The 21,926-nt window shown below is 41.4% G+C and overlaps 1 protein-coding gene across 1 annotated transcript; it reads left to right on the top strand.

Annotated features, from left to right (window-relative positions):
* The first annotated feature begins 11,780 nt into the window (after positions 1-11,780).
* FIBIN (fin bud initiation factor homolog) lies at positions 11,781-16,526 on the top strand. Its single transcript, XM_018921949.3, has one exon. It carries the CDS (start codon positions 11,817-11,819, stop codon positions 12,438-12,440), a length of 624 nt encoding a protein of 207 aa, XP_018777494.1. The 5' UTR covers positions 11,781-11,816; the 3' UTR covers positions 12,441-16,526.
* The last annotated feature ends 5,400 nt before the right edge of the window (positions 16,527-21,926 follow it).

The raw sequence follows: 21,926 nt of genomic DNA, 5'->3' as shown, positions 1-21,926 counted from the left end.
ATTCTGTTCCTTTGGTGCTGATGAGAGGCTCTGGATCCCACCAGATCAGAGGCTGAAACAGCAGAGGTTAAATGATGTGGGCCCAGCAGATTGCCCCTTCTGCCATTTGATGGCAGCGCAGCAGTAGACAAACAAAGAGGTTCACTGTTGCCGTCCTTGGCTGGGTTTGATGTATCTTGCTGGAAGCCAGTATGGTCCTGAAGGTATAGAAGCATACCCATAGCCTCTTCCCCAAGCTCACAGTGGAACTGGACCTTTCCACTGATTACTTGTGATATCCTTGTGTATAACTTCTGGGTGAACTCCTTCTCCATCAGTCTGACCCAGAAGCCTTTTATGTGCCGTTAAGTCATCTTTACTGGAGAGATTAAAAAAATTTAAAACATAGGTTGCTTTGTCCAGCTGCTCTTGAGGGGGCATGCCTATCAGATTCCCCTTATTTTGTTTTTGTAGCATGTTTCTTCATGTGAAATGTGTCCTTTAGACTATTGCTTGCCCTGTTGGGGAATGGGCAATACCTGTGATGTGTTTGATACCCCAAGCATGAAAGAATTCTTGTGTTTTAAGAGAATTATATGTGGGCCCATTGTCTGTTTTTATCTGTTGAAGGACACCCATCGTAATGAAAGCATGGAGCCAATGTCGGGTGGCATCTCTTGATTTCTCACCCTTGTGTGCTGTTGCTACTATGAATCCTGAAAAGGTATCAACAGAAACATGGACATATTTATAAGTCCCAAAGCCTGATATGTGTGTTGCATCTGTTTGCCAAATGTCATTAGGTTTCAACCCTTGTGGGTTTGTACCTAATATTTCTGGCAAAGAAGGAGTCTGCTGACATTGTGAGCTACTATTCAGTACATCCCATGCTTGTGGCAAAGTTAAATCAAATTGTTTTGCCAGTGCTTGGGCATTTTGATGGTAAAAATCATGAGAAAGTTTTGCCTGCCCTAACTTTTGTGGTATAGTGACTGTCATTTACATAAAAGTAATGCTCTGAAAAAGATCTGTTGCTTTCTGCAAATGCTGAGGACTGTTTAGATGTAGAATTAATGTAGTCTTGCACTTAGGGAAATTTGGCCTTTCTGCCTGGGATGGTTTTGGCTAAGGGTGTGTTCTTGCTGCCTGTTGTGGTGTAAAGCTAGGTTCTTCCCCTCAGCTGTGACTACTTCCTCCTTGCCTGTCTCCTGCCCAGTAAGTTCAAAAGATGCCCTTCAGGCCTGCGGTCATTGGCCTGTCCAGATGTCATTGTTCCCTGAGATCCTCCCCCTCCCACCTGGTTGGTAGCTCACCTGTCCTCCCCCCCCACCTTCCTGTGTGCTTAAAAGGCGTTGGGGCCATGCGGTGGGGGGCTGTTCGGAGCAGTACTGAGATTCGGAACTGTAATACCTTGGAATAAACTCTGGATTTACCTCTCCGGCAGAACACACTCTCTTCCTCTTCACTATCGCCTGGACTTTTCTACTAGAGGTAAACTGAGTTCTGCTTTGCATGGGCCTATCTCGAGTGCTTAATAGTAACTGCTTGCGAGCCGAAGGTGTCTCTGAGGAGAAATATCCCCAGTAGCCACTGGTAGCCCAAGAGAAAGCAACAGCTGCCTTTTGTTTTTAAGAAACAAATGGGTTTTTATTTATTGCTGAGTGAAATGGCAAGCACTATTAATATCATAATGCTGACAAAGAAAGCCTTTTCCCAGTTTGCTGTTCTTTTTGCTCTTTCTGTGCAAATTCCTGTTCTTTCCATAAACAGATACAAACAGACTAAACATTTCCTGTAAAATATGGCAGTGAGCACAAAGCAGCACTAGTAGGGTTACCTTGCTGATAAAAAGACATAATTTTTTGTATGTCTGCACTTCAAAGCACAAAATTTCACTGAGATGAGAAGTTTTGTGTCAGGGTGTTTGTCTGGAGCCAATTTTGAGTTGTTCTGTATAAAGATGAAAGGTATTCAGGTGCAAGCTGCTGAAGTAGAAGGTTTTTTTGACTCCTGTCTTCCCAGCTAGACCACATAATGCCATTTTTTTTGCACTGAGACTCACAGCTGCATACCTCTTTTGTGAATATTAGTGGCTGTGATGCTGACCTGCACTGCCCTGCCCAGAGAGCCAAAGCCCTGTAGGACATGGGGATGTTCTTTGGTGGCCTGGATAAGATCAAGGGATCTGCACACACCAAAATTACTAGAATTTGTTAAGCTTAATAATAAATAAGAGTTAGGGGGTTTATATATTTGAAGGCTCTCTGAGCCTTATGATATTTGGCAGACTCACACTATCCTCAGCATTTCAAATCTTGGGGCAAAATTGAATTTCTTTCCCTGAAACAGCTGACCTTAGAAGCAGAAATGCTCTGCAATCCCTGGCTTGTGGAAGCTGCCACCAGTGAGAGACAGGCTGGGAAAACTGAACATGAGCATTCCTCAGGATGCTCATGTTCAGTTTAGGAGAATGATGTGACCTCAACCTTTTGATACTTTTTGTTCATGTGGTTTATGCTGAATGTTTACTGAAGCTCTGTCCTTTGTAGTTGAGGTTTTAAACACAGGATTATGTTGCCTCGAGGGTTTTTTTTCCCCTGATCTGAAAAGTATGGCAAGTAGTCGAGTCTTTACCTCTTCCATTTATCCCTGCTTCATATCCCAGCAGCACTGGCACAGTGAAACTCCCAGCGTCTACTAGAGCTGGTCAAATAGAGGTAAGACAATAACTGCAAAAAAAAAAAAAAAAAAAAAAAAAAGGAAAGGAAATACTAGTATTACCACAACCTTGTATGCCTATAGGGAATTCCACTATGCAGCTAGAGCACTACAGCTTTATTTCCTGGTTATTGATAGGGAGCAGGGTGTTCATTATAAATTCTTGTCAGGTTGAATAAACACACCAGTCCATGTTTCAGGGAATCTTCTGCTTTACTGTAGAATTGTTTTAACTCAAGCCCACTACTTGGTCTCACAAGCCCTTAGTTTTTACAACACATTTCAACAAGATTCTAACTCCCACAAACAAACTTCTGAATAAAATAATGGGTATAATATGATAGCCACACTTCTCCAAGACAAAGCAAGACAGGAGATAAATAAACGCAGAAGAGAGAGAAAGAGAAGAAAAAAGATCACTAGGTCTTAGATCCTGTGTTGGTCCTGCTGCATGGGTGTTCCATATCTGGAATAGTGAGACAAAGAGAAAGGGAGGAAAAACAGAGAGGGACTGATCTCCTTCCTTTTATAGTTAACCTGCTGCATGCTTCTCATGTAAACTGGATTGTTCATGCCATTTGGCCCACACCAGCCATCTCAAGCCCTCTAGGAACTGAGTTGGCATGGGGAGAGTTGATGCAGATGCAATGAGCATAAGCCTGAAGGCAGAAAAAAAGTTGGATCAGCACTGCGCTGCCCCTACTCTGGAGGGGACCTATTATCCAATCACAACTTTCCAGCCAGAACTGTCAGTCAGAATGTTTGAGAAAAAATGTTCTTACATGCTTATGCCTGATCCTCCACATCTGGTCACAAGAGCCTGAAGCTGTGGTACAGTAATTCAAAACATTGATTGGATGTAAGAAATGTAAGAAAGAATCATTTGAGGAAATACAATCATTTGAGGAAATATACAGTGGTTTAAACTAAAGTTTAAACAAGATAAAGTAAGTAGTAGTTTCCTGGAAAAAAAAAAAACAACTCCAAAGCAAGCAAACAAAACAAAATAATCAAACCCAAGTGTACTGGAAAAAATCCAAGAAAGTCCCTTCCACACATCGTGCCACTGATGCTACCTGGAGTAAGTGAGTTGTGCTGCCACATAGCAAGTTTGAATTGGAAACCCCAATTGCTCAGGGATGTCACCGACATGTTTTATGAAAAATCCTTTCCTTAGGATTTCTCCCTCCTGAGAAACTGAGAGGCCTCAGGAACAAACTGTAAACAATACTTATCTGCTGCTGTGGAATGCAACAGGGGAAATCTCTGATTGGCCTCATCAGGCTGTTTCCAATTAAGAGCCAATCACAGTTCACCTGTCCGGCCGGTCTCGGTCTGGGAGAAGACCTTTGTTTTCACATTCCTATTCTATTCTTAGCTTAGCCTTGTAGTGAGATCCTTTCCTCTATTCTTTTAGTATAGTTTTAATATATTATCTAGCATATAATAATAAATCAAGCCTTCTTATACATGGAATCAACTTTCTCGTCTCTTCCCTCATCCTGGGACCCCTGTGAACGAGACAACACAGGGATCTTGGAATTCATCACAAACTGGCCTGAAGGTGAAAATTTTGGACTGTTGTCATCAGAGGAAGAAGAAAAGGTGACGTGCTGGGGAGGCCCCACCACATAATCAGCTGCCAGAATACAAATAGTGATGTACTCTCTTCAGGTGGTTGCTTGCATTCTGTAGGAATACATTAGAAGTAGAAAACTTCTATATGGAGACCTACACAGCAAGTGCCAGAAGCTTTTGAGGGACAAGGTGGATCAAGTCAGGTTGCAGATCTGAAAGCTGTACAGCTGGTTTTGGATATTGCTGAACAAAAGAAATGGCCAGCACTTCACCTCTGCACTGACCCGTGGACAGTAGAAAATGCTCTATGGTGTTGTCTCCCACCGGAAACAGTCATCCACAAACTTCTCCAATGTGAGTCCATGCCACAGGCAACAGTTCTCCACAAACTGCTGCAATGTGGGTCACTATTCCATGCAAGGAGGCTGGGCTAAATGACCTTTCAAGGTCCCCTCCAACCCAAACTACAGTGTGATAGACAGCATTTAACCACAGAGGTTTACTCTGGGCTACTCTTGTGGGGATTATGGGCTGTCCTGTCCTTCCTTCCAGATACTTCTTCTTTTTGAATATACCCTCTCAATTTTAATTTCAAATGGTTGTCACAGCATCACTTTGATTTTGCTGAACCTTCTTAAGGCTCTGATTAGGGAATCGTTTAAATGCCTCCAAAGCTGCTCTTTCTGTGAAACAGAAGCATTCTGTTACTAAAAGGAATCTACTTTCCTGTGTGCTTCTGTGGGTTTGAGAGACCCTTTGGCATATTGACACTCAGGGATCACCTATCTAATCCTGTGGGAAACCCTTCCAAATTTGTCAAGGTACTACAGCACTGCTGCCTCAGACTTTTCAGCATCCAGAAAAGACACTGCCTAGGGAAAGCTTGCACAGCTGGCACAATCTCTGGGAGCATAAACCACAGTGGTGTTAAAGAACCTGAACAAACTGATATGTGAGACCAAACATGACGTTCAGAGGCTGTGAGTGACACCCAGTGGGGCTTTCTCATACAAGGCAACCAAGCTGGAGGAGCTGTAATATTTTCTAAGCCTAAACTAGCCTCCAAACTTTAAAGCCAACCATAGGTCTTTGCTTCTTGACCATAAATGTGGAAGCAGGCAGGCCATGTTCCTGCAGCTTTGAGAGGCATCCCATACACTGTGGTTCAGAGTCAGGGCAAACACCCATGCTGGGGCTCCAGGTCGAGCTGCAGAGGCTAATTTCACCAGCATCCATTGAAGGATCTGCAAAGCCACAAGGAAATAACACTGAATGCCAATTCCTAAGCCATGCCATTCCAAATAAAAGTCATAAATTGTAGTAGGAGGTATAAATTCCATATTGACATTCTGCTCCAGCCTCGAGCATGGGAGAATAATACACTGTTCAGGCTGCTGAATGAGCGCTCTGTGTGCACTGAGTCATTAAAAACCTGTGGAATTGTCAACCATGGCTGCACAAAAATAAATATACAGCTGACTGTAAGTAATTTTTTCACCTGCTTTTTCAAGTAGAATTTTATAAAAATGTTTGTTAAAGGGAATGTTGGTTTTTTGGTTTTTTTTTTAACACAGAGATTTTGGTAAATTTGAATTGAAACCATATGTCTGGGTTTATGCTGCTCACATACAATGTCTGACTAGTTTTAAGTTTAATACACTGTTAGAAACAACTAAATAAAAATCTGAGTGAATGTGTTAGGATACAAAAAGGACATTTTTCAACCCCTAAAAAATAGATCTGTGAATATGAGTGAATTTTACTATAGAAGCATGAGGTGGGGATTATTCTTTTTACGCTACAACTGGAAATATATGGCTGAGAGGAGATTAAACTAGTTAAATCATGTGATTTTTTTTTTCATTTTCCATCTCTTCTTACTTTTATCTGCACAAAGGATACTATTACATATATTTGAGTTTTACCTCAGGCAGAAAGGCTAATCCTCTGTGGAGACATGTTTAATAAAACTACATGCATTTGGTTAACCTAAACAGGTAGGCTCCCCCTTTCAATTCACGAGCAAAGACTTTAAAAGATTAGTGAGGAGAGAAAATTTGATGAATAACCAGTATAGACATGTCAGGATCTAGCTTTTATTCAGGAATTCATGCCTTATCTTAATATATAAGATTATGTATAAATCAGAAAATACTATCCTTACAATGGTGGTAAGACTAGAAATTCTGTAGTGTGTTTAAATTGTTGGGGAATTGACCTTAAGAACAGACCTGGTGAAATCCAGCTTTCAGAAAATTTATGTTCTCAAGATCCTGCCTCAAATGAATACATTAGATCACAAGTCTACAAAACCTGAGAAACTGTATAAATGGATTAATCCCATTGGAGATGACATCATAATTTCCTCACCAGACTCTTCTAGATTTCTTCCAAGGCTTTTATTTAAATTCTTTGCTACCTCTGCCTGAGAAGGACATGTCAGATTGTAAGCTTTCTCTAATTTGTGAGACAGGTAGAGAAGGAAAAAGAAACTTTGGGGGTTTTAAAATCTTATTTTATCCTAACAGGTTTGATGGAAGGAGAAAGCATTTTTTATGAATAATTAGTGAGCTATGTTCCTGTAACAACTGGAACAACAAGTATGTGTTTCCACATGCAGCGTTTTCATGCTTACAGAGAACATTAAAAATAACACAGAAAGGATTGAAAATCAAATCATCATGTTAAAAGCATGATATGCTGTCTCTGTAACAAACCACATTTTCAGTAATTGGAAAATTTCTCCATGTGCTGGCCAGCAATGATGTTTTTAAGTGTTTTCATTTCCAATGAGGAAGTGTTATTATTTCCACTCCAGGAACCTTGTTGAAGAGATGCTAGCAATATCCCTTTTGGGTTTCAGGGCTTTTTATCAACAGGCAGAAACTGCACTATTAAAATACCAGTACATATCTATCTTGCTTCAACTCTTTTAACCTTTTCCCTTCTTAGGAAGCATCCAGATGCATCACTTCACCTTATAAAAGCAAACTGAGCATAGCCTCAGTTTTCTGCTTTATGGAAATTATATTTCCATAAAGTAAACCAGCACCCACTGCAGAGATGGGCTGTGGTAAAATCTTTTTCCATATTCTTTTGCCAAGGCCAAGGTCATTTTGGTGTTGGCTAAAACTGAAGTAGGTTCAATATTAATTGCAAACTCTTCTGAGACAAACAGCCTGACAGATCTTTTCCATTAGGTGTATTCACATTCAGCCTCATACCAATCTTGCTATAGCTACTTGTGTTTTTTTAACTTGGTTTTCTGTAATGCTTATCCAAGACAGGGCAGTGCTAATGGACTCAGAGGATTTTGTGCCCAGATACAAACGTGGTTTCACCCTGAAGTTTGTGAAGGAGAAAAGGGTTATCATAATCAGTTAGCTTAAATAAGCTAACCTTAAAATTGTTTTCTCTCCAAGTTTGTTTTTGAGATATCTATTGGTCATCTGTTCCAATTCTGAATTAAATATGCCTTTTTGAGAAATTCAAAATGTTTTCAAATTCAAATTTCAGTGAAACCCCAGACATTCTTCTGGTCCTGGAATACCCAGTAAGGTTTGTGCTTCAGCATACTGATTCTGAATTTCTGCTGTATTGCAAAGTTATATTGAATGAATACTAAATGCATTATAAAAGCTTTATTTCCCAAATCTTTTTTCACTTTACAGAATTTCTGGTATGTTCTTACGGCAATTTTCCTACAAAAACTCCTGGCATTACTCCTTCATGGACTATTTCATGCCTCCCCCTCACTTGATGCCATTTGAGCCTTTAGCACTGCACCCTACAATTAGAAATTACATACACATACTTTTCAGTCCTGTTTTAAAACAAGGTTTCTTTATGTAAAGGCGTAGTACTGTTCATAGCAGGAAAACAGAAGCCAGTAGTCAGAAAACATTTCTACTCTGAAGCCTGTGGGGCCTTTAGGACCATATAACATATTTCTGTTCTCTGAATAAACAGCCATTTACATCTGAAATATTCTGACATTGCAAAGTTCACCATGATCTACAACAGAAATAGCAACTACATGTGAGCCAAAACCAAAGATGAAGCATAGCTTGCAAAAGAAAATGTATACTACTGAAATCACCTGAAGTCCAGTGCTGAGCTGTGCATTTGCCATCAGTTTATAGGCAATTTCTGGGCTGCAGGCTGATTTTGATGCTGCATAAGCAGGTTATGCAGAGTAAATTCTACAGTTTTTAATGTTACTCTCAACTTTGCTTAAAATGTTGTTCAGTGGTAAAACAGTGGCTTTACCACAGCAGAGTATATAATGCCAAGTATTTTTAAGACAACAGTACCAATATGCCGCTTTATTTTTTGCTTCCTGTACTTTTTCCTTATTTATACCCAAGGAATTGTTAAATGCTTGAGCAGGCATGGAGGATAAAATACTGAAATCAAGCAATCTTTTGACAATGCCAGGATTTAAATGAGGGCCTTCATGGGAGTGTGCCACAAGGAAGATCTGTTTCTTGGATGCATCCCAAAAGCTCCCCAGATATCTGATGTCATGCAGCAATTCCTATGGATTTCCAGCAGAAAATGCAACATTCAGCAGGAAAGCAGCTTGCTCATTTCCCTGGTTTTCTGCACCCCAGGTTTCTGGTACTCCTGATCAATTCCCTTCTGTCTTCCTTCAGTTTTATTGTCCTCTGAATTTCCAGCTATTGCCAGAAACTACTTTACAAAGTTCTACACTGACTGATTTTTATGTTTTTCCTTCAGCCTTTGCTGTGGTGTGCCTGTTGCTGTTAACTGTGATGAAGATTTCAGACCCTTCAACTCAAGTCTTAATAGAGAAAGGTAATTGTTACTTTTAGAGCATGTCTTCCAGAAAAAAAAATAAGCTGATTTTCATTTGTACCATTTCATGGTTTCGTGGACAGTTTAAGGGTATTCATAATAGATTATCTCATTGCAGTCTTGAGACTTTTGTCTTTTAGGTGTGGTTTTGGAATGAATAGTAGCTACTCATTCACAGTCTTGTTCTGTCACTGTGAACCTTCATCTTTTCCACCATTTGATGCTTTTCATTTAAAACTTAGAATTCTGTTGCTTTGTAGTCCTGACCCGTAATAGGTATTGCCTTGTATCAGGCTGTTGTGTACCTTTCATCAAATTCCAGTTTTTACCAAACCTATGCCCACTGAGTCACTAAGACTGCAGATCCTGAATTGCAGACTTCCTAAAAAATAGACATTCCAAGTCTGCTTTCCATTGGGGTGAGACTATTTGGATATAAAATTTAAATTAAACCTGGATAATGTGTGCCCGATTGAAAACAGCAGCGTCAGGCAGCAGCTGTAGCAGGGAGCAGCATTATACTCTTAGTCTCTAAATGTACAAAGAAACAACATATTCACTAAAGCTAGGGGTTTTTTTTACTCTCTGTGGCACTGCTGAAAGCATAACCATACTGACAAAGCTGGGTGATTTGCAGTGTAGTGCTTCCATGAGGTGACATCAAAAGGGGAGTCCACTAGAACCCAGTACCAGCCAAAACAGTTGTCACCAGCCTGAGTAGAAATGGTTGGAGACAATGTGCTATGATCAGCAAAGAACAGGAATCCAAACAAAACATTAGGTGAAACAAGAGCACCCTGGGAATAGACAGTTTCAAGGAGCCCCTCTTGGCTAACAGAGACCAAGGACAAATACCAAACAGCCTCAGCTGAATAAGCTTTAAACATTTTATAGAAAGCTGAAGCACTTAGCCTAATCCAACCTATTTATTATGAGTGTTTTGTAAGCCTAATTAAAAAAATAAAATGTTTCCAAATGAGTGGAGTGCTTCTGTTACAATTGCTTGTCAAGCTGGGATTCTCACCGGTTGCCTAGACACTGAAAATAATTGAGGTGTTTGTGATCTCAGAGGACTCCAGAACTTGCAGAGACTACCTTCAATCAATTCAAGAAGTGAAGGCTTCAGTTATTGCTCTTGCTGTCTCTGGTTAGTTTTTTGTTGGTTGTCTGACTGGTTGGTTTATTTTTTGCTTTTGTCTCTTGGTTAGTCTCATGACCATCTGAGAAGTTCTGCAGTACTGTGAAGTTCTGCAGTAGGTTTGAAGTCAATATCCAGGCACACTGGTATCACAGGTTACCATGGAGTATTAAAGGCCGCACGGAAGTGACAGCTTGCTCTCAGTAACTATGCGTCTTACATCAAAGTGTCTGGCCTTGTTGTTAAGTCCATCCCTGAGCTCCCAGGAACCTACCAGACACATGGGGGTGCCTTCCCTCAAGGAACAGGCACCAAAGAAGGGAGCAGCATGTGGAGCTCAGTACACTTGAAATAGAGATGAGGAGCTGGTCTCTACAGCAGTTATTTGCTTCACATGTGCCCAGAGACAGGATAGCTTGTGATTACAGAAGAAGCTGGTGTGAGGGAAAGGGTTCAAGACCGCATTTGAATTATAGATGATGGCAGCATAAGAAATTGTAGACCGAAAGGCCCCTGAGCCCCATAAACCTTTAATCTACAATACCCATAATAATAGTGAAAAAAGCTGGTCTGGCTTATTTTCCCACCTAAATTAACTGTAAGCACCATAGTTATTTACAACATGCAGAAAGTGTCAAGATGATAGTTAAAGTACTTACTTACTTTATAGAGGCAACATAAATATTGTTGCATGCAAATCTCCCACAATCCTGACTGCAGGATTTGGTATAAGCTTTGCTAGGTGGTGATTTTTTCCATGAAAAAGGAACAATTATGTAAAAGGAGTTGGTAATTTTACAGACTTTTTGTGATCCTACCTTGATTTATCAACTCAAAAATGGTAAAGACAGATTTCTAAAAGTTATGTGCACGGTTCAGCTGTGCCACAATTCTGCTACTAGATTCACTCAAAATACTGTTTCATGAAAAATAAACCCTTCTTACGAAGTCAGCCCCATAGGATTCACTGTAATGGGGTTTTCCTTGAGCACATCAGACATCTTGTTTAAGAGCAAATTTTGTGTTTCATTTTCCCATCTTACCCTATCAAGATTTATTTTTTACAGTTTACACTTGATCATCTTTTTCCCATCCAGGTTTTTTTATCAATGACCAACTATTTGGCCTGAGCAACTTGGAGAAGTTCTTCTGTCCCAAGCCGTGTGTTTGAGGAACTGCACAGATTAGGCTGTTAGCAAAGCAGTCATTTATAACGGGAAGAAGAGCGGAGCTGAGTAGCTCAGGTTTGGGGGGTTTTCTATTGAGAGGAGAGCGGTGTATGTGTCTCGCTCCCTCCCTGTCCGTGTGACAGCCCCCGGGGCGGTGCTCGCGGGCCCTGCGGCGGCTGCCCGGGGCGGGGGCGGCCCGGCCCGGCCCTGCCTGCCACGGCGCGGGGCCGCTTCCCCCTCGGTGGGGCCACGGCTCTTAAGGGCGGCGCGGCGGGGCCGGCCCCAGAGCGCCGCCAGCCCTTCAGCTGCGCTGCTGTGCTCGGCGTAGGCGGCCCGCATTGCAGCCGAGGCCGGCAGCCGCGGAGCGGGGAGCCCCATGCGGCACGGGCGGCCCTAGGCGGCGCGCCGGTCGCAGCATGCCGCTCCCTCTGCGCCTGGCGTGGCTGCTGGGGCTCTGCAGCCTCTGCCGCGGGTACTTCGAGGGGCCGCTGTACCCCGAGATGTCCAACGGAAGCCTGCACCACTACTTCGTCCCCGATGGGGACTACGAGGAGAACGACGACCCCGAGCGGTGCCAGCTGCTGTTCCGGGTGAGCGAGCAGCGGCGGTGCGGCGCGGCAGCGGCGGGCGGCGGGCTCAGCCTGCGCGAGGAGCTGACGGTGCTGGGCCGGCAGGTGGAGGACGCGGGCCGGGTGCTGGAGGGCATCGGCAGGAGCATCTCCTACGACCTGGACGGGGAGGAGAGCTACGGCGCCTACCTGCGCCGCGAGTCCGCCCAGATCAGCGACGCCTACTCCAGCTCGGACCGCTCGCTCAGCGAGCTGGAGGGCAAATTCCGGCAGGGCCAGGAGCAAGGCGGCCGGGAGGAGTCCCGCCTGGGCGACAGCTTTGTGGGGCTGCTGCTGCACGCCCGCGCCTTGCTCCGCGAGACCCGCCACGTCTCCAGCGGGCTGCGTGACAAGTACGACCTGCTGGCGCTGACGGTGCGCAGCCACGGCGCCCGCCTCAGCCGCCTCAAGAACGACTATCTCCGCGCCTGAGCCCGCCGGCTGCTGGGGACACCGCCAGCCTGACCGCCCGGCCCCCGCAAGGCACAGCCCTGGCGCCCGCCTAGAAGGAGTCTCTCCTCGGACAAACCCTAGAGTTATGAAGCTCGGGAAAGACCTCCGAGATCGTCAAGTCCACCTCGCCGACTAAACCATATTGAGAAGTGCCACATTTGCTCGTTTTTGAACGCTTCCAGGGATAGTAACTCAAGCAAAAATACATTCTTCTTCATGGAAAAAAAAACCTTATTTATTTTACCTGCTAAACAAATAGCGCAATTGTATAAACCAGGAGGTTTGAGGTATGTTTAAGTTAATATCCCATATTCAAAAAAGCTACCCTCTGTTATATCATTCATCTTTGGTTGCAAAGTGAAGTAAGCTTTCTCATGTCTGATTCCCTGTTGTTTGTTTTTTGTATCACCTGCTCTGCTGTTGTTCACCTGCCCTAAGTGTAGCTGAAGTGAGATGCTGGCCAGCTCCTTCCAGACTCCTGTGTAGCAAATACTTAAGTTGCTTTTGTTGTTAGTCCTTCAGGGTGACACCTCTGGCCCTCTATTAACTTTTTTTATAATGGTATCTATTATATACTCCTTAAATGTTGTTCCACTACATAAAGCTGTGATTTTCATTTCTGTTTGGAAAGATGGGAACTATTCAGGCAGGATTTGTACTTCCAGGCTTGCTTATCTGTGACTCTAAGCTATTGTAACCCTAAGAAGCAGCCAAAAAGGCTTATGTCAGATCGCGAGAATGCTGGTAGAGATTTTTATAGCAAAAAGAATGGGCCCTAGCACTGATTACAGTTTTGGATCCCAGATTTGAGAGCCAGGAGCGTCTTTCTAAAGCAGACAAAAAGGTTTTGTCTGTGCAAGCACACTGACTTTTCTTGTTGGTGCCTTTGTACTTTTGCTAGCTAAGTTATTAGTATAACTTTGTGGTCCTAGACAATAGCAAAAGTGCCTGGTGGGAAGGAGGGTGGGAGTTTTAGACTCGTTGCTGTTTAACTGACAGTTTGGGTAATGTGGCTATTAGATTACAGATACTGCAGGCAACATACCTTTTGGGATGAAAAGAGCTTATAGGTTCTTGTAATAAATATTTGAAAATAATGTTAAAGTACGTTTTTTTGCTCTTGATTTTAAAACATTCTGTTGAAATCTGTCTTTTCAGCAAAACATTGAAAGTTTGTAGCCCCTGCCAAGTGAAATAGCTTGCTTTTTAGTAAAAATAAATTAAAATTTACAGACTCATGAGGTAATCAAGTTTCATCAAAAGCAACAATACAAAAGGGCTTGTGGGGCAGACTTCTCTGAGTTTTTAATAAGCCTTTTTAAGTGCCCATGGAAGAGAAGCTGATGTACTTCTGAGGTCTGTTCCTGTTAACCCTGCTCCCATTTAGTTATTCAGTCTGCAAAAGCATTCAGTTACTCAGCAGTGCAGTGGGTCAGCATAAGTCAGCTTGGACTAGAGTGCTGAAGACATCAGGAAATCTCATAAAGGTAGGTGCTTGCAGAACCAGACAGCTTATTTTGCTGAAGGCAGTGAAATGTAGCCTACTGGCAAGATAATTTACATGTCATTTTGCATTTTTAAGTCCTCAGTATCTTTGAAAGATTTGCTGGGGAAAAAAAAAAAAGGAAACATTTTATTGGTTGACTCTGGTGGAACCACTCAGTGTTACTTTTCTGTTCTCAAGTTAGAAACTATAGGACAAGTTCTAGCTCTTAAAAATTAATTTATTTGTGATACTTTCCTTGCCACTAGAGACAGATGGCACAACAGAAGAGTGAGCGAAGTCACTCACTATCTTAGGAAAACAATAGCATTTCTGGGCTGGACCAAGCTCTAGAAGTGGCTGAGACCAGTCTCTCCCAAAGATGTCATGCAGTTCCATTTGTGGCCAGAGGCTTCTTAAAGGAAGTTTAAGTCTGTGTTTTACCCTCTTTGATTCATTTGTTATAACATGAAGTAAATAAACATCAGTGTTTGTTATAACATCAAACTGTTATAACATCAGTAAATAAACAAAAATGGCATGACAGTGCTGTTTTTTAGGCATATGAGAGCAGTATTCAAATCCTAATAAGAAGCAGTAGTACAATAAAACACAGCTTCTTGAATATCCTTTAAGACTCTTGACTATTCTGTTTGAAGTAGCAAATGTTTAGTCAAGCTGAAACTATTCCAATGTATGCAGCATACCAAAAGAGTAAATGTTTGCAGAATGCTTAATTTCAAAGCAGGAGATCTATGGGTATTTACAGTATAACTCAATCCTCTCAATGCCGTGCAAATTGTCATCTAATGAAACAAGACTGTGGTACTTTACAATCCACACTAATGTTTCATACCATGTATAAATTCTTGACATTTTTTATGTTTCAGTAAAATATAAATATTTTTCTATTTTAAATATGGCAGAATTCTGATTTTGTTTCAGTAGCATTGATTTTGGAAGGCTTTAAATGGTCATTTTTAGGAGAAAATGAAGAGTCCGGTCTATGTATAAGTTCACACATTTAATACAAATGGTCAATCTTATGTGGATTTGATGAAGCCAATACAAAAATCTTTTAGGAAATTTAAATCTACTAGTGTTTGATTTACATAATTTTGGCTGACCTAAGCAATTGTATATGTTAAATATATAATTTTTTTTGAGTCAGAGCTGATACATTAAATGGTTTTTATAGAGCTGCCTGCAAGAACTGAGTGCTTATTGATATTCATCAGTTTAAAGTTTTAAATTCAATTTTTTTCTTTAAAAATTATGAAAACTGTATTGCAATACTCTTTGCAATCTTATAAATGTCTTCCTTTTGCTTTTTATCCAATAAAACCTATTTGTTTGAGAGGTATGAAAATCCCCTGGATCTGGATCTTTATACAGCCTATTTTAAATAGTAAAGGCCTTTTTATCATTGATAATTTGGTAATTTTAAGCAGACAGCTTTAAAAGGATGATTGTAGCAGCAGTAATCTCCATTATGTTCTTCTTGTATGTTAAAACATTATATTGGTTCTACATTCTTTTTTCTTTTTCAGAATGCAGAAGTTTGAGCTAAAATTGAGCTGACAGTGGGGCTTTTTTGTAGTTTTCTGATGATTTTCAAAACATGTATTTTTTTCTGAATTTATTAAAAAGTTGATGCTGCTGAAGAGCAAAATACTATTTTCTGGGGAAACAAAAAAGTGCTGCAGCTGGAACAGTCATAGAGAGCTCACTTAATACTTAAGTTTTTCATGAAGGGGAACAGGCTTCCCAGAGAAGGTGTGGATGCTCCATCCTTGGAAGTTTTCAAGGCCAGGCTAGATGGAGCTCTGAGCAGCCTGGTCTAGTGGAGGGCGTCTCTGCCCGTGGCAGATGGACTGGAATGAGATGATCTTTAAGGTCCCTTCCAACCCAAAGCATTCTATGATCAGAGTCAGAGCAAGGCACTAAGGGACTCACCTGCACTTCTCTCCAGGTAGCTCAGTTTTGAAGGCAGTGCTCTGATGTGGACATTCTCACATCAGAGCACACAGAACAGAAGAAGTTCAGAGCATGCACAAAACCATTAACAAAAGCTCGAGAAAAAAAAGAGTGCTTGCCTTGTGCCAAGTGAATGGGTAGGGATTCAGAGGGGAGTGTGCAAATTGGATTTCAAAACTGGAGTGTTCAGTTTCACAGGTTGACTTACCCAGGACCATCATCACAAAGAGAAGTCAAGGAAAACTTTCTATACCTTGGTGAGCCTTTAAAAAACCTTATGTGTGCCGGGCTGGGGGGTGTGAATTGTCTGAAGCTAAATTGTTGCTCCTAAAGGTTGTCATGTACTCTGATTCAGATTGGCATGATGTAAACCTCATAAGCAAAATACCTGGCTTAATCTCTAGAAACAACCTTGTGAGCTACAGAGCTCTGGTTATAATCTTGTCTAGGAAACGTGTATTTTGTGGAGAAATTCTGTTGGATGTGTCTATTACTGTTGGTGTGGCTGTTTGTTTAGATGGTCTTCATGTTGCTTTACCAGCTTTACTTCTTCCTTATGCTTCTTGAATATCAATTTTGTGACTATTAAAGAAATTTTCAGCTAACACTGTATGTTGTGAGTGAAGTTCATTTCGCAGCCACTATTCCTGAAGTAAGCCTGTGGATTCAAAATCTGTATTTTTTCTGTCTTTTAAAATGTATTTTTACTTGCAGTTCATTGGGGGAATTGGTTTTTTTATGACCTAGATTTTTTTTGGTGAGCCATTAGCAAAACATTGTTCAATTTGTGGGTCTGCATTTCATTCCTATAATATGTGAAACTGGCAAAAAAAACTGACTATGCAACATGCTTCTTTAAAAAGTTGTTATTAGAACATATGTGTAAAAAAAAAAGACTAAAACGGCCCGTTTTATTTTCTTCATTGAGTTGTCATCCTGCCTACAAGATCAATTTATCACTGGAAAAGGCAGAATTTAATGACTGTGTCTGTAACAAGGAAAACATATGGTCTCCATAACCATTACATTTTTAATTATGTGGCTTGGACAGAGCCATTCCTCCTTGAAAACTGCCTTACCTTGGGGAGGTACTGCTGGCAGTCTCCAGCATGCCATTAACATTCTTTCATAAGAAAAGACAATGCCAAGAGTATTGTGTTTTCTCAGATGACTACGTTCCTTCGACTGTGTACACTCCTTGTAGGTGCTTAGAAGCTGTTTAGTAGTCATTGTTCGTGTCTCAAGTCTCTTGGAGGGTCAGGGAGGAAAGTCATTGCGGAAGGTAGGCTAAGGAAAGAGATTCATTATCCAGTGAAGTGGATAATGTAAATATTGTGAAGAGCATGATGACAAAAAAAGATATATTAGTTGCATCATATTTTCAGTACATTTTTCCACTCTGAAAATTTTTCTCTGTGACAGGAAAAACATAGAGTAGTTTTAGTGTTATAATAGAAATTTACTATTATTAATACTAATAGTTTGATATTAAATATTTGGTATATAGTGTAAATACTATTATTTACACTAAAAATTTGGACATACTACAAACTGCAAGATGGTTTTTTTCTGTCTACTTATTATCTCTTCTCAAAGATACTATGACTATGATTTTTAGTTTTAATCCAGGAAAATCAATTCAGTTTTAGGTTTTAATTCATGAAAATCAATTCAGTGGACCTATAGTTTTAGTTTCTCAGATGGATTTATCTAAGACCTTGTTATGCCTTTTTGGGGATAATGATTAAGAATTATTTCCTTTACACTTTCTGCGTGGACAGCTTTTTGGTTAATGAAGAGCAGTTAATTTCTCTTAGTAGCAGGCTTTGTCCTTTCTTAATATATTTTGTTTCTAATTTAGTGTAATTTATCTGAGATGTGTTTTAAAGTAGTACGCTTTTTACTAAGGATTCAAACAGAAGTACCACAAAATGCAAGCTAATTCATAATTCATACCTGGATCTGCATATAAATTAGGATACTATTAAATTTCTTACTTCAGATAATATCTCATATACTCACTAATTTCAGAACAGTAACCACAGAAAAAAAGAGTGAATGAACAAGAGGCCATCTTCATCTAATCCACCAGATATAGATTACATCTGGTATTTAAAAGCCCAGGTTCTTTTTTTCTTTCCACACACCACCACCATGCCCTCTCCCTCCCAGGAGCCTGAAGTGGTTTTCAGGCGATGTATCCAGTGCAGAGCTGTGCAGCCATGAAGGAAGGAGGGGTACATGGGGCTTCGTGGCTTTACGGGGCATGTTTGCTGTTGGCTTGTGAGGTAACAGCATCAGACAAGTGTTTTTCTGCAGACGCTGGCACATGTGGGCACACAGTTTGTGGTGACTGGGAGTGGGACTGTGGCTGAGCCTTATACCTGATGGGTGCAGCTGTGCAGGACAGGTGAGCAGCCCTGACAGCAATGAGCCATGGAGAGCCCGGGGTGCTGACCAGCCACACAGGGAACAGAGGGCACACTGGTGCAATGCATGAAGAGTACAAAAGGCTGGATTAAAGAACAAGATGGGCAGATGTCTGCAGCTTTCTGAAGAGATATGGTGTGGCAATGGAGGTTTGAAGATATAAGAAGTCTCTCCTTGCCTATAGCAGTGGAGATTTGAAGGTAATATGTTTAGTCTCTGCCTAAAGTTGTTTACCACCTGTCTCCCCATAGCTGTTATGATGATTCCAGATTTTTCCCTGTCTATCCTCAAAAATCCTGCCGCTGTTGCTTGTCTGTCATAATTTGTTACACCCCTTTATCCAGAAATTTTGCAATCAGTTATGATTTTTCCTTTCTGCCATTGGTATGTGACTTTCCCGCTCCGTGTTATGTTTACGTTTGTCCTCCCGGACCCCTCCTATCCATCCCCTGATTCATTAGATGGGCTTCTCCCGCAATTCCACCCCCCCTCCATAAAAGCCACTGGTTTTCTCTGGTTTTTACTCTTTGCCACTGCCACCTCTTCACCACTTCCCGCCCCACCAGCACCTACGTGGCGCAGCACAGTGGTTTGAAGCCTTGACAATGTTGTAAATGATCAGATCGGCAGCCAAATTTATAAAAAAAAATTTATAAATTTATTAGATCAACAACCAAAAATAGAATATTATAAAGCCGCCACAGCCAAGACAGCATCAACCCCGGACTTTGACGCTGGGTCGAACTGACGTAGTGTCAGCGTCTCCCCAGAGTTTCCCACCAACTGCTCCAGGTAGCCAGCTTATATACAGTTTATTCTGCCTGGAGCAGAAATGACCTAAGATTTCTGTAAGTTCCTACATATGTATAACAGGAACTATACAGATTCAGTCCCATACAAAAGTCAGTCCATAGGTTTGGATGGCTGTCTGGGCTCTTCGAGATAGTCTTTTCTTCAGTTGTAGCCAGGACATCACCGTTCTTCGATGTAATCTCTTCCAAGTGTTGTTCTGTGAATGTTCTGGACATTCCTGGGAGATGGTCGATGATCACCCAGGAAAGACTCATTCATTCGTTAATAGTCATGATTTTATCTGGGCGAGTCCGGGAAATCTTTTGAAAGGAAAAGCCCTGCTTCTGGCCATGGGGGTCAGATGCATGGTTGGATCTTTATAATTTTTATACAGTTTCCAAAGCATGAATTATCTATATCATATACTACAGTCCCTCCCCATTTATTTTACCCATTTAATTCATGCTTCTACTTTATTAATTTTCTATTTCTACCCATCACCATTGAGGGTTCCTCACAAGTGGAGTACCCCTTACACTATTCGGTATTTCCCTTGTGGGATGCCTTGATATACTATACTACTTCTGTGTTTTGTCTTTCAAACCTTGCCAATGCTTCTGCAGCAGCACTGGCATACCTTCTCTCCCTGAGTCGCATAATCTTGGATGCATCACCTCCAGAAGTTCCCTCTGAGTCCATGGGGACTATTGCAATCTGCATTCCCCTGACTACAGAGTGGATCAGTCTGATAAAACACGGAATCAGACAGGGTAGGAATAGGATCCTGGCTACTGAACAGAGTACAAGAAATATTACTTTGTTTCACCATGCTCCATCGAATAACTTGTCCCACCAGGAGGACTGTAAAATCAAATTCCATTTTTGGACGGGGACATGGGCCACCTTTTTGATTTTGGCCGCTAAACCTCTTATGGTTTCCCCATAATCATCAATTTAAATACAACACTCTGATTCATTAAATTTTCCACACACCCCTCCCTCTTCAGCCAACAAATAGTCTAATGCTATTTTGATTTTGGTACACAAAGGCTCTCACCTGTATGTGCTGCCGACTTAGTAAATCCAGGGCTTCAGAGGTGTTATTTGATACAGTTTCCATAACTGCTTGCAATCTGATCAGGGTCCTATATCCATTGCTTCCATCCTGTGCCCACGTGGCTGGCCCATAATAATAGATTATTCTTGCCGCTGGCCACTCCTCTTCCACCCAAGCTTGCTTCCCACTTATTACCGGTATCATCTTCTTCAGACTCCTCCTCTCCCTTTTCAAGGTCTCGTACAACGGAGCTCCTAACAGATTGCTTTTCGTTCTCGGGAGAGTGAAGAAAACTGGCCTGATCATACCTAGAGTGCAAAACCCTTTCCACCTTGGGGGTAATTCACTGTATGCTTTTTTTCCACAGATCCAATAAATCCCATCTGGTGCTTTCTGTTGTAAATGATCAAATTGGCAGCCAAATTTATAAAAAATTTTTTATAAATTTATCAGATCAACAACCAAAAATAGAATATTATAAAACCGCCACAGCCAAGACAGTGTCAACCCCAGACTTTGACACTGGGTGAACTTGGGTCAAACCGACGTAATGTCAGCGTCTCCCCAGAGTGTCACACCAACTGCTCCAGGTAGCCAGCTTATATATAGGAGCAGAAATGACCTAAGATTTCTTTAATTTCCTACATATGTATAACAGGAACTATACAGATTCAGCCCGTACAAAAGTCAGTCCATAGGTTTGGATGGCTGTCCGGGCTCCTCGAGATTGTTTTCCTTTCAGCTGTAGCCAGGACATCGCTGTTTTCCGATGTAATCTCTCCCAGGTGCCATTCTGTGAATGTTCTGGACATTCTTGGGAAATGGTCGATGATCACCCAGGAAAGACTCATTCATTCGTTAATAGTCATTATTTTATCTGGGCGAGTCCGGGAAATCTTTTGAAAGGAAAAGCCCTGCTTCTGGCCATGGGGGTAAGATGCATGGTTGGATCTTTATAATTTTTATACAATTTCAAAAGCATGAATTATCTATATCATATACTACACTTTCCATTTAATGTTTATTTTCCAGAATCCTCTTACACTTTCCAAGGATTAGAAAGGGTTGGCTCCTGGACTTTGGACCCAGCATAAACCTATTCTCTCCTCCCACTCACAATTTGTATCATTTTTCAGGCTCCAATACCCCAAAGGAGGGGCAGGGACCCATACCTTGCTTTTTGAATCAGAGTTCACTGTCAGTGTAGACACACAGGGTGTGTATCCTACCATTTCAATGTATTCTCTCCCTTCCTGACTAATACAAATTGAGCTAATCACTGGTCCAAAACCCACCCCTCAGGCCTCTGTACCAATTTTGATACCCTCGAGCTATCCCATTTCAGAAGTTGCTCAGGAGCCAAACCGTCCCCTTTCCAGGGCCATTTCTCTGCAGATTTCAGCCCCCCACAAATCCAACAGTTTGATAAACCCAATTCTGTTGCTATTTCTTGAATCAGATCAATGAATAAGTTCCTGTCTGGGGAAGGTATTTTCCCATCAGCGTATTTTTTTTTCAATGCCTCATACTGTTCACTCAGTGTTTTTAACCTCTCCTGCTCAATCCTCTGTTTCCTCAATTCTGACTCACTTCTTTTCATTTCTTGAATTATTTCTTTCATTTTCCCTTCAGGATCCTCATCATCTTTGTTGTTTGCAAAACAAACCACCCTATCATATTGCAGGCACACCCTGTCATCATTTGCTCTTGCCAGATCCAATATGAG

This window comes from Serinus canaria, chromosome 5 (genome assembly GCF_022539315.1).
Source record: "Serinus canaria isolate serCan28SL12 chromosome 5, serCan2020, whole genome shotgun sequence".
NCBI lineage: Eukaryota > Metazoa > Chordata > Aves > Passeriformes > Fringillidae > Serinus > Serinus canaria.
This window is presented reverse-complemented; position numbering and strand designations above follow the sequence as displayed.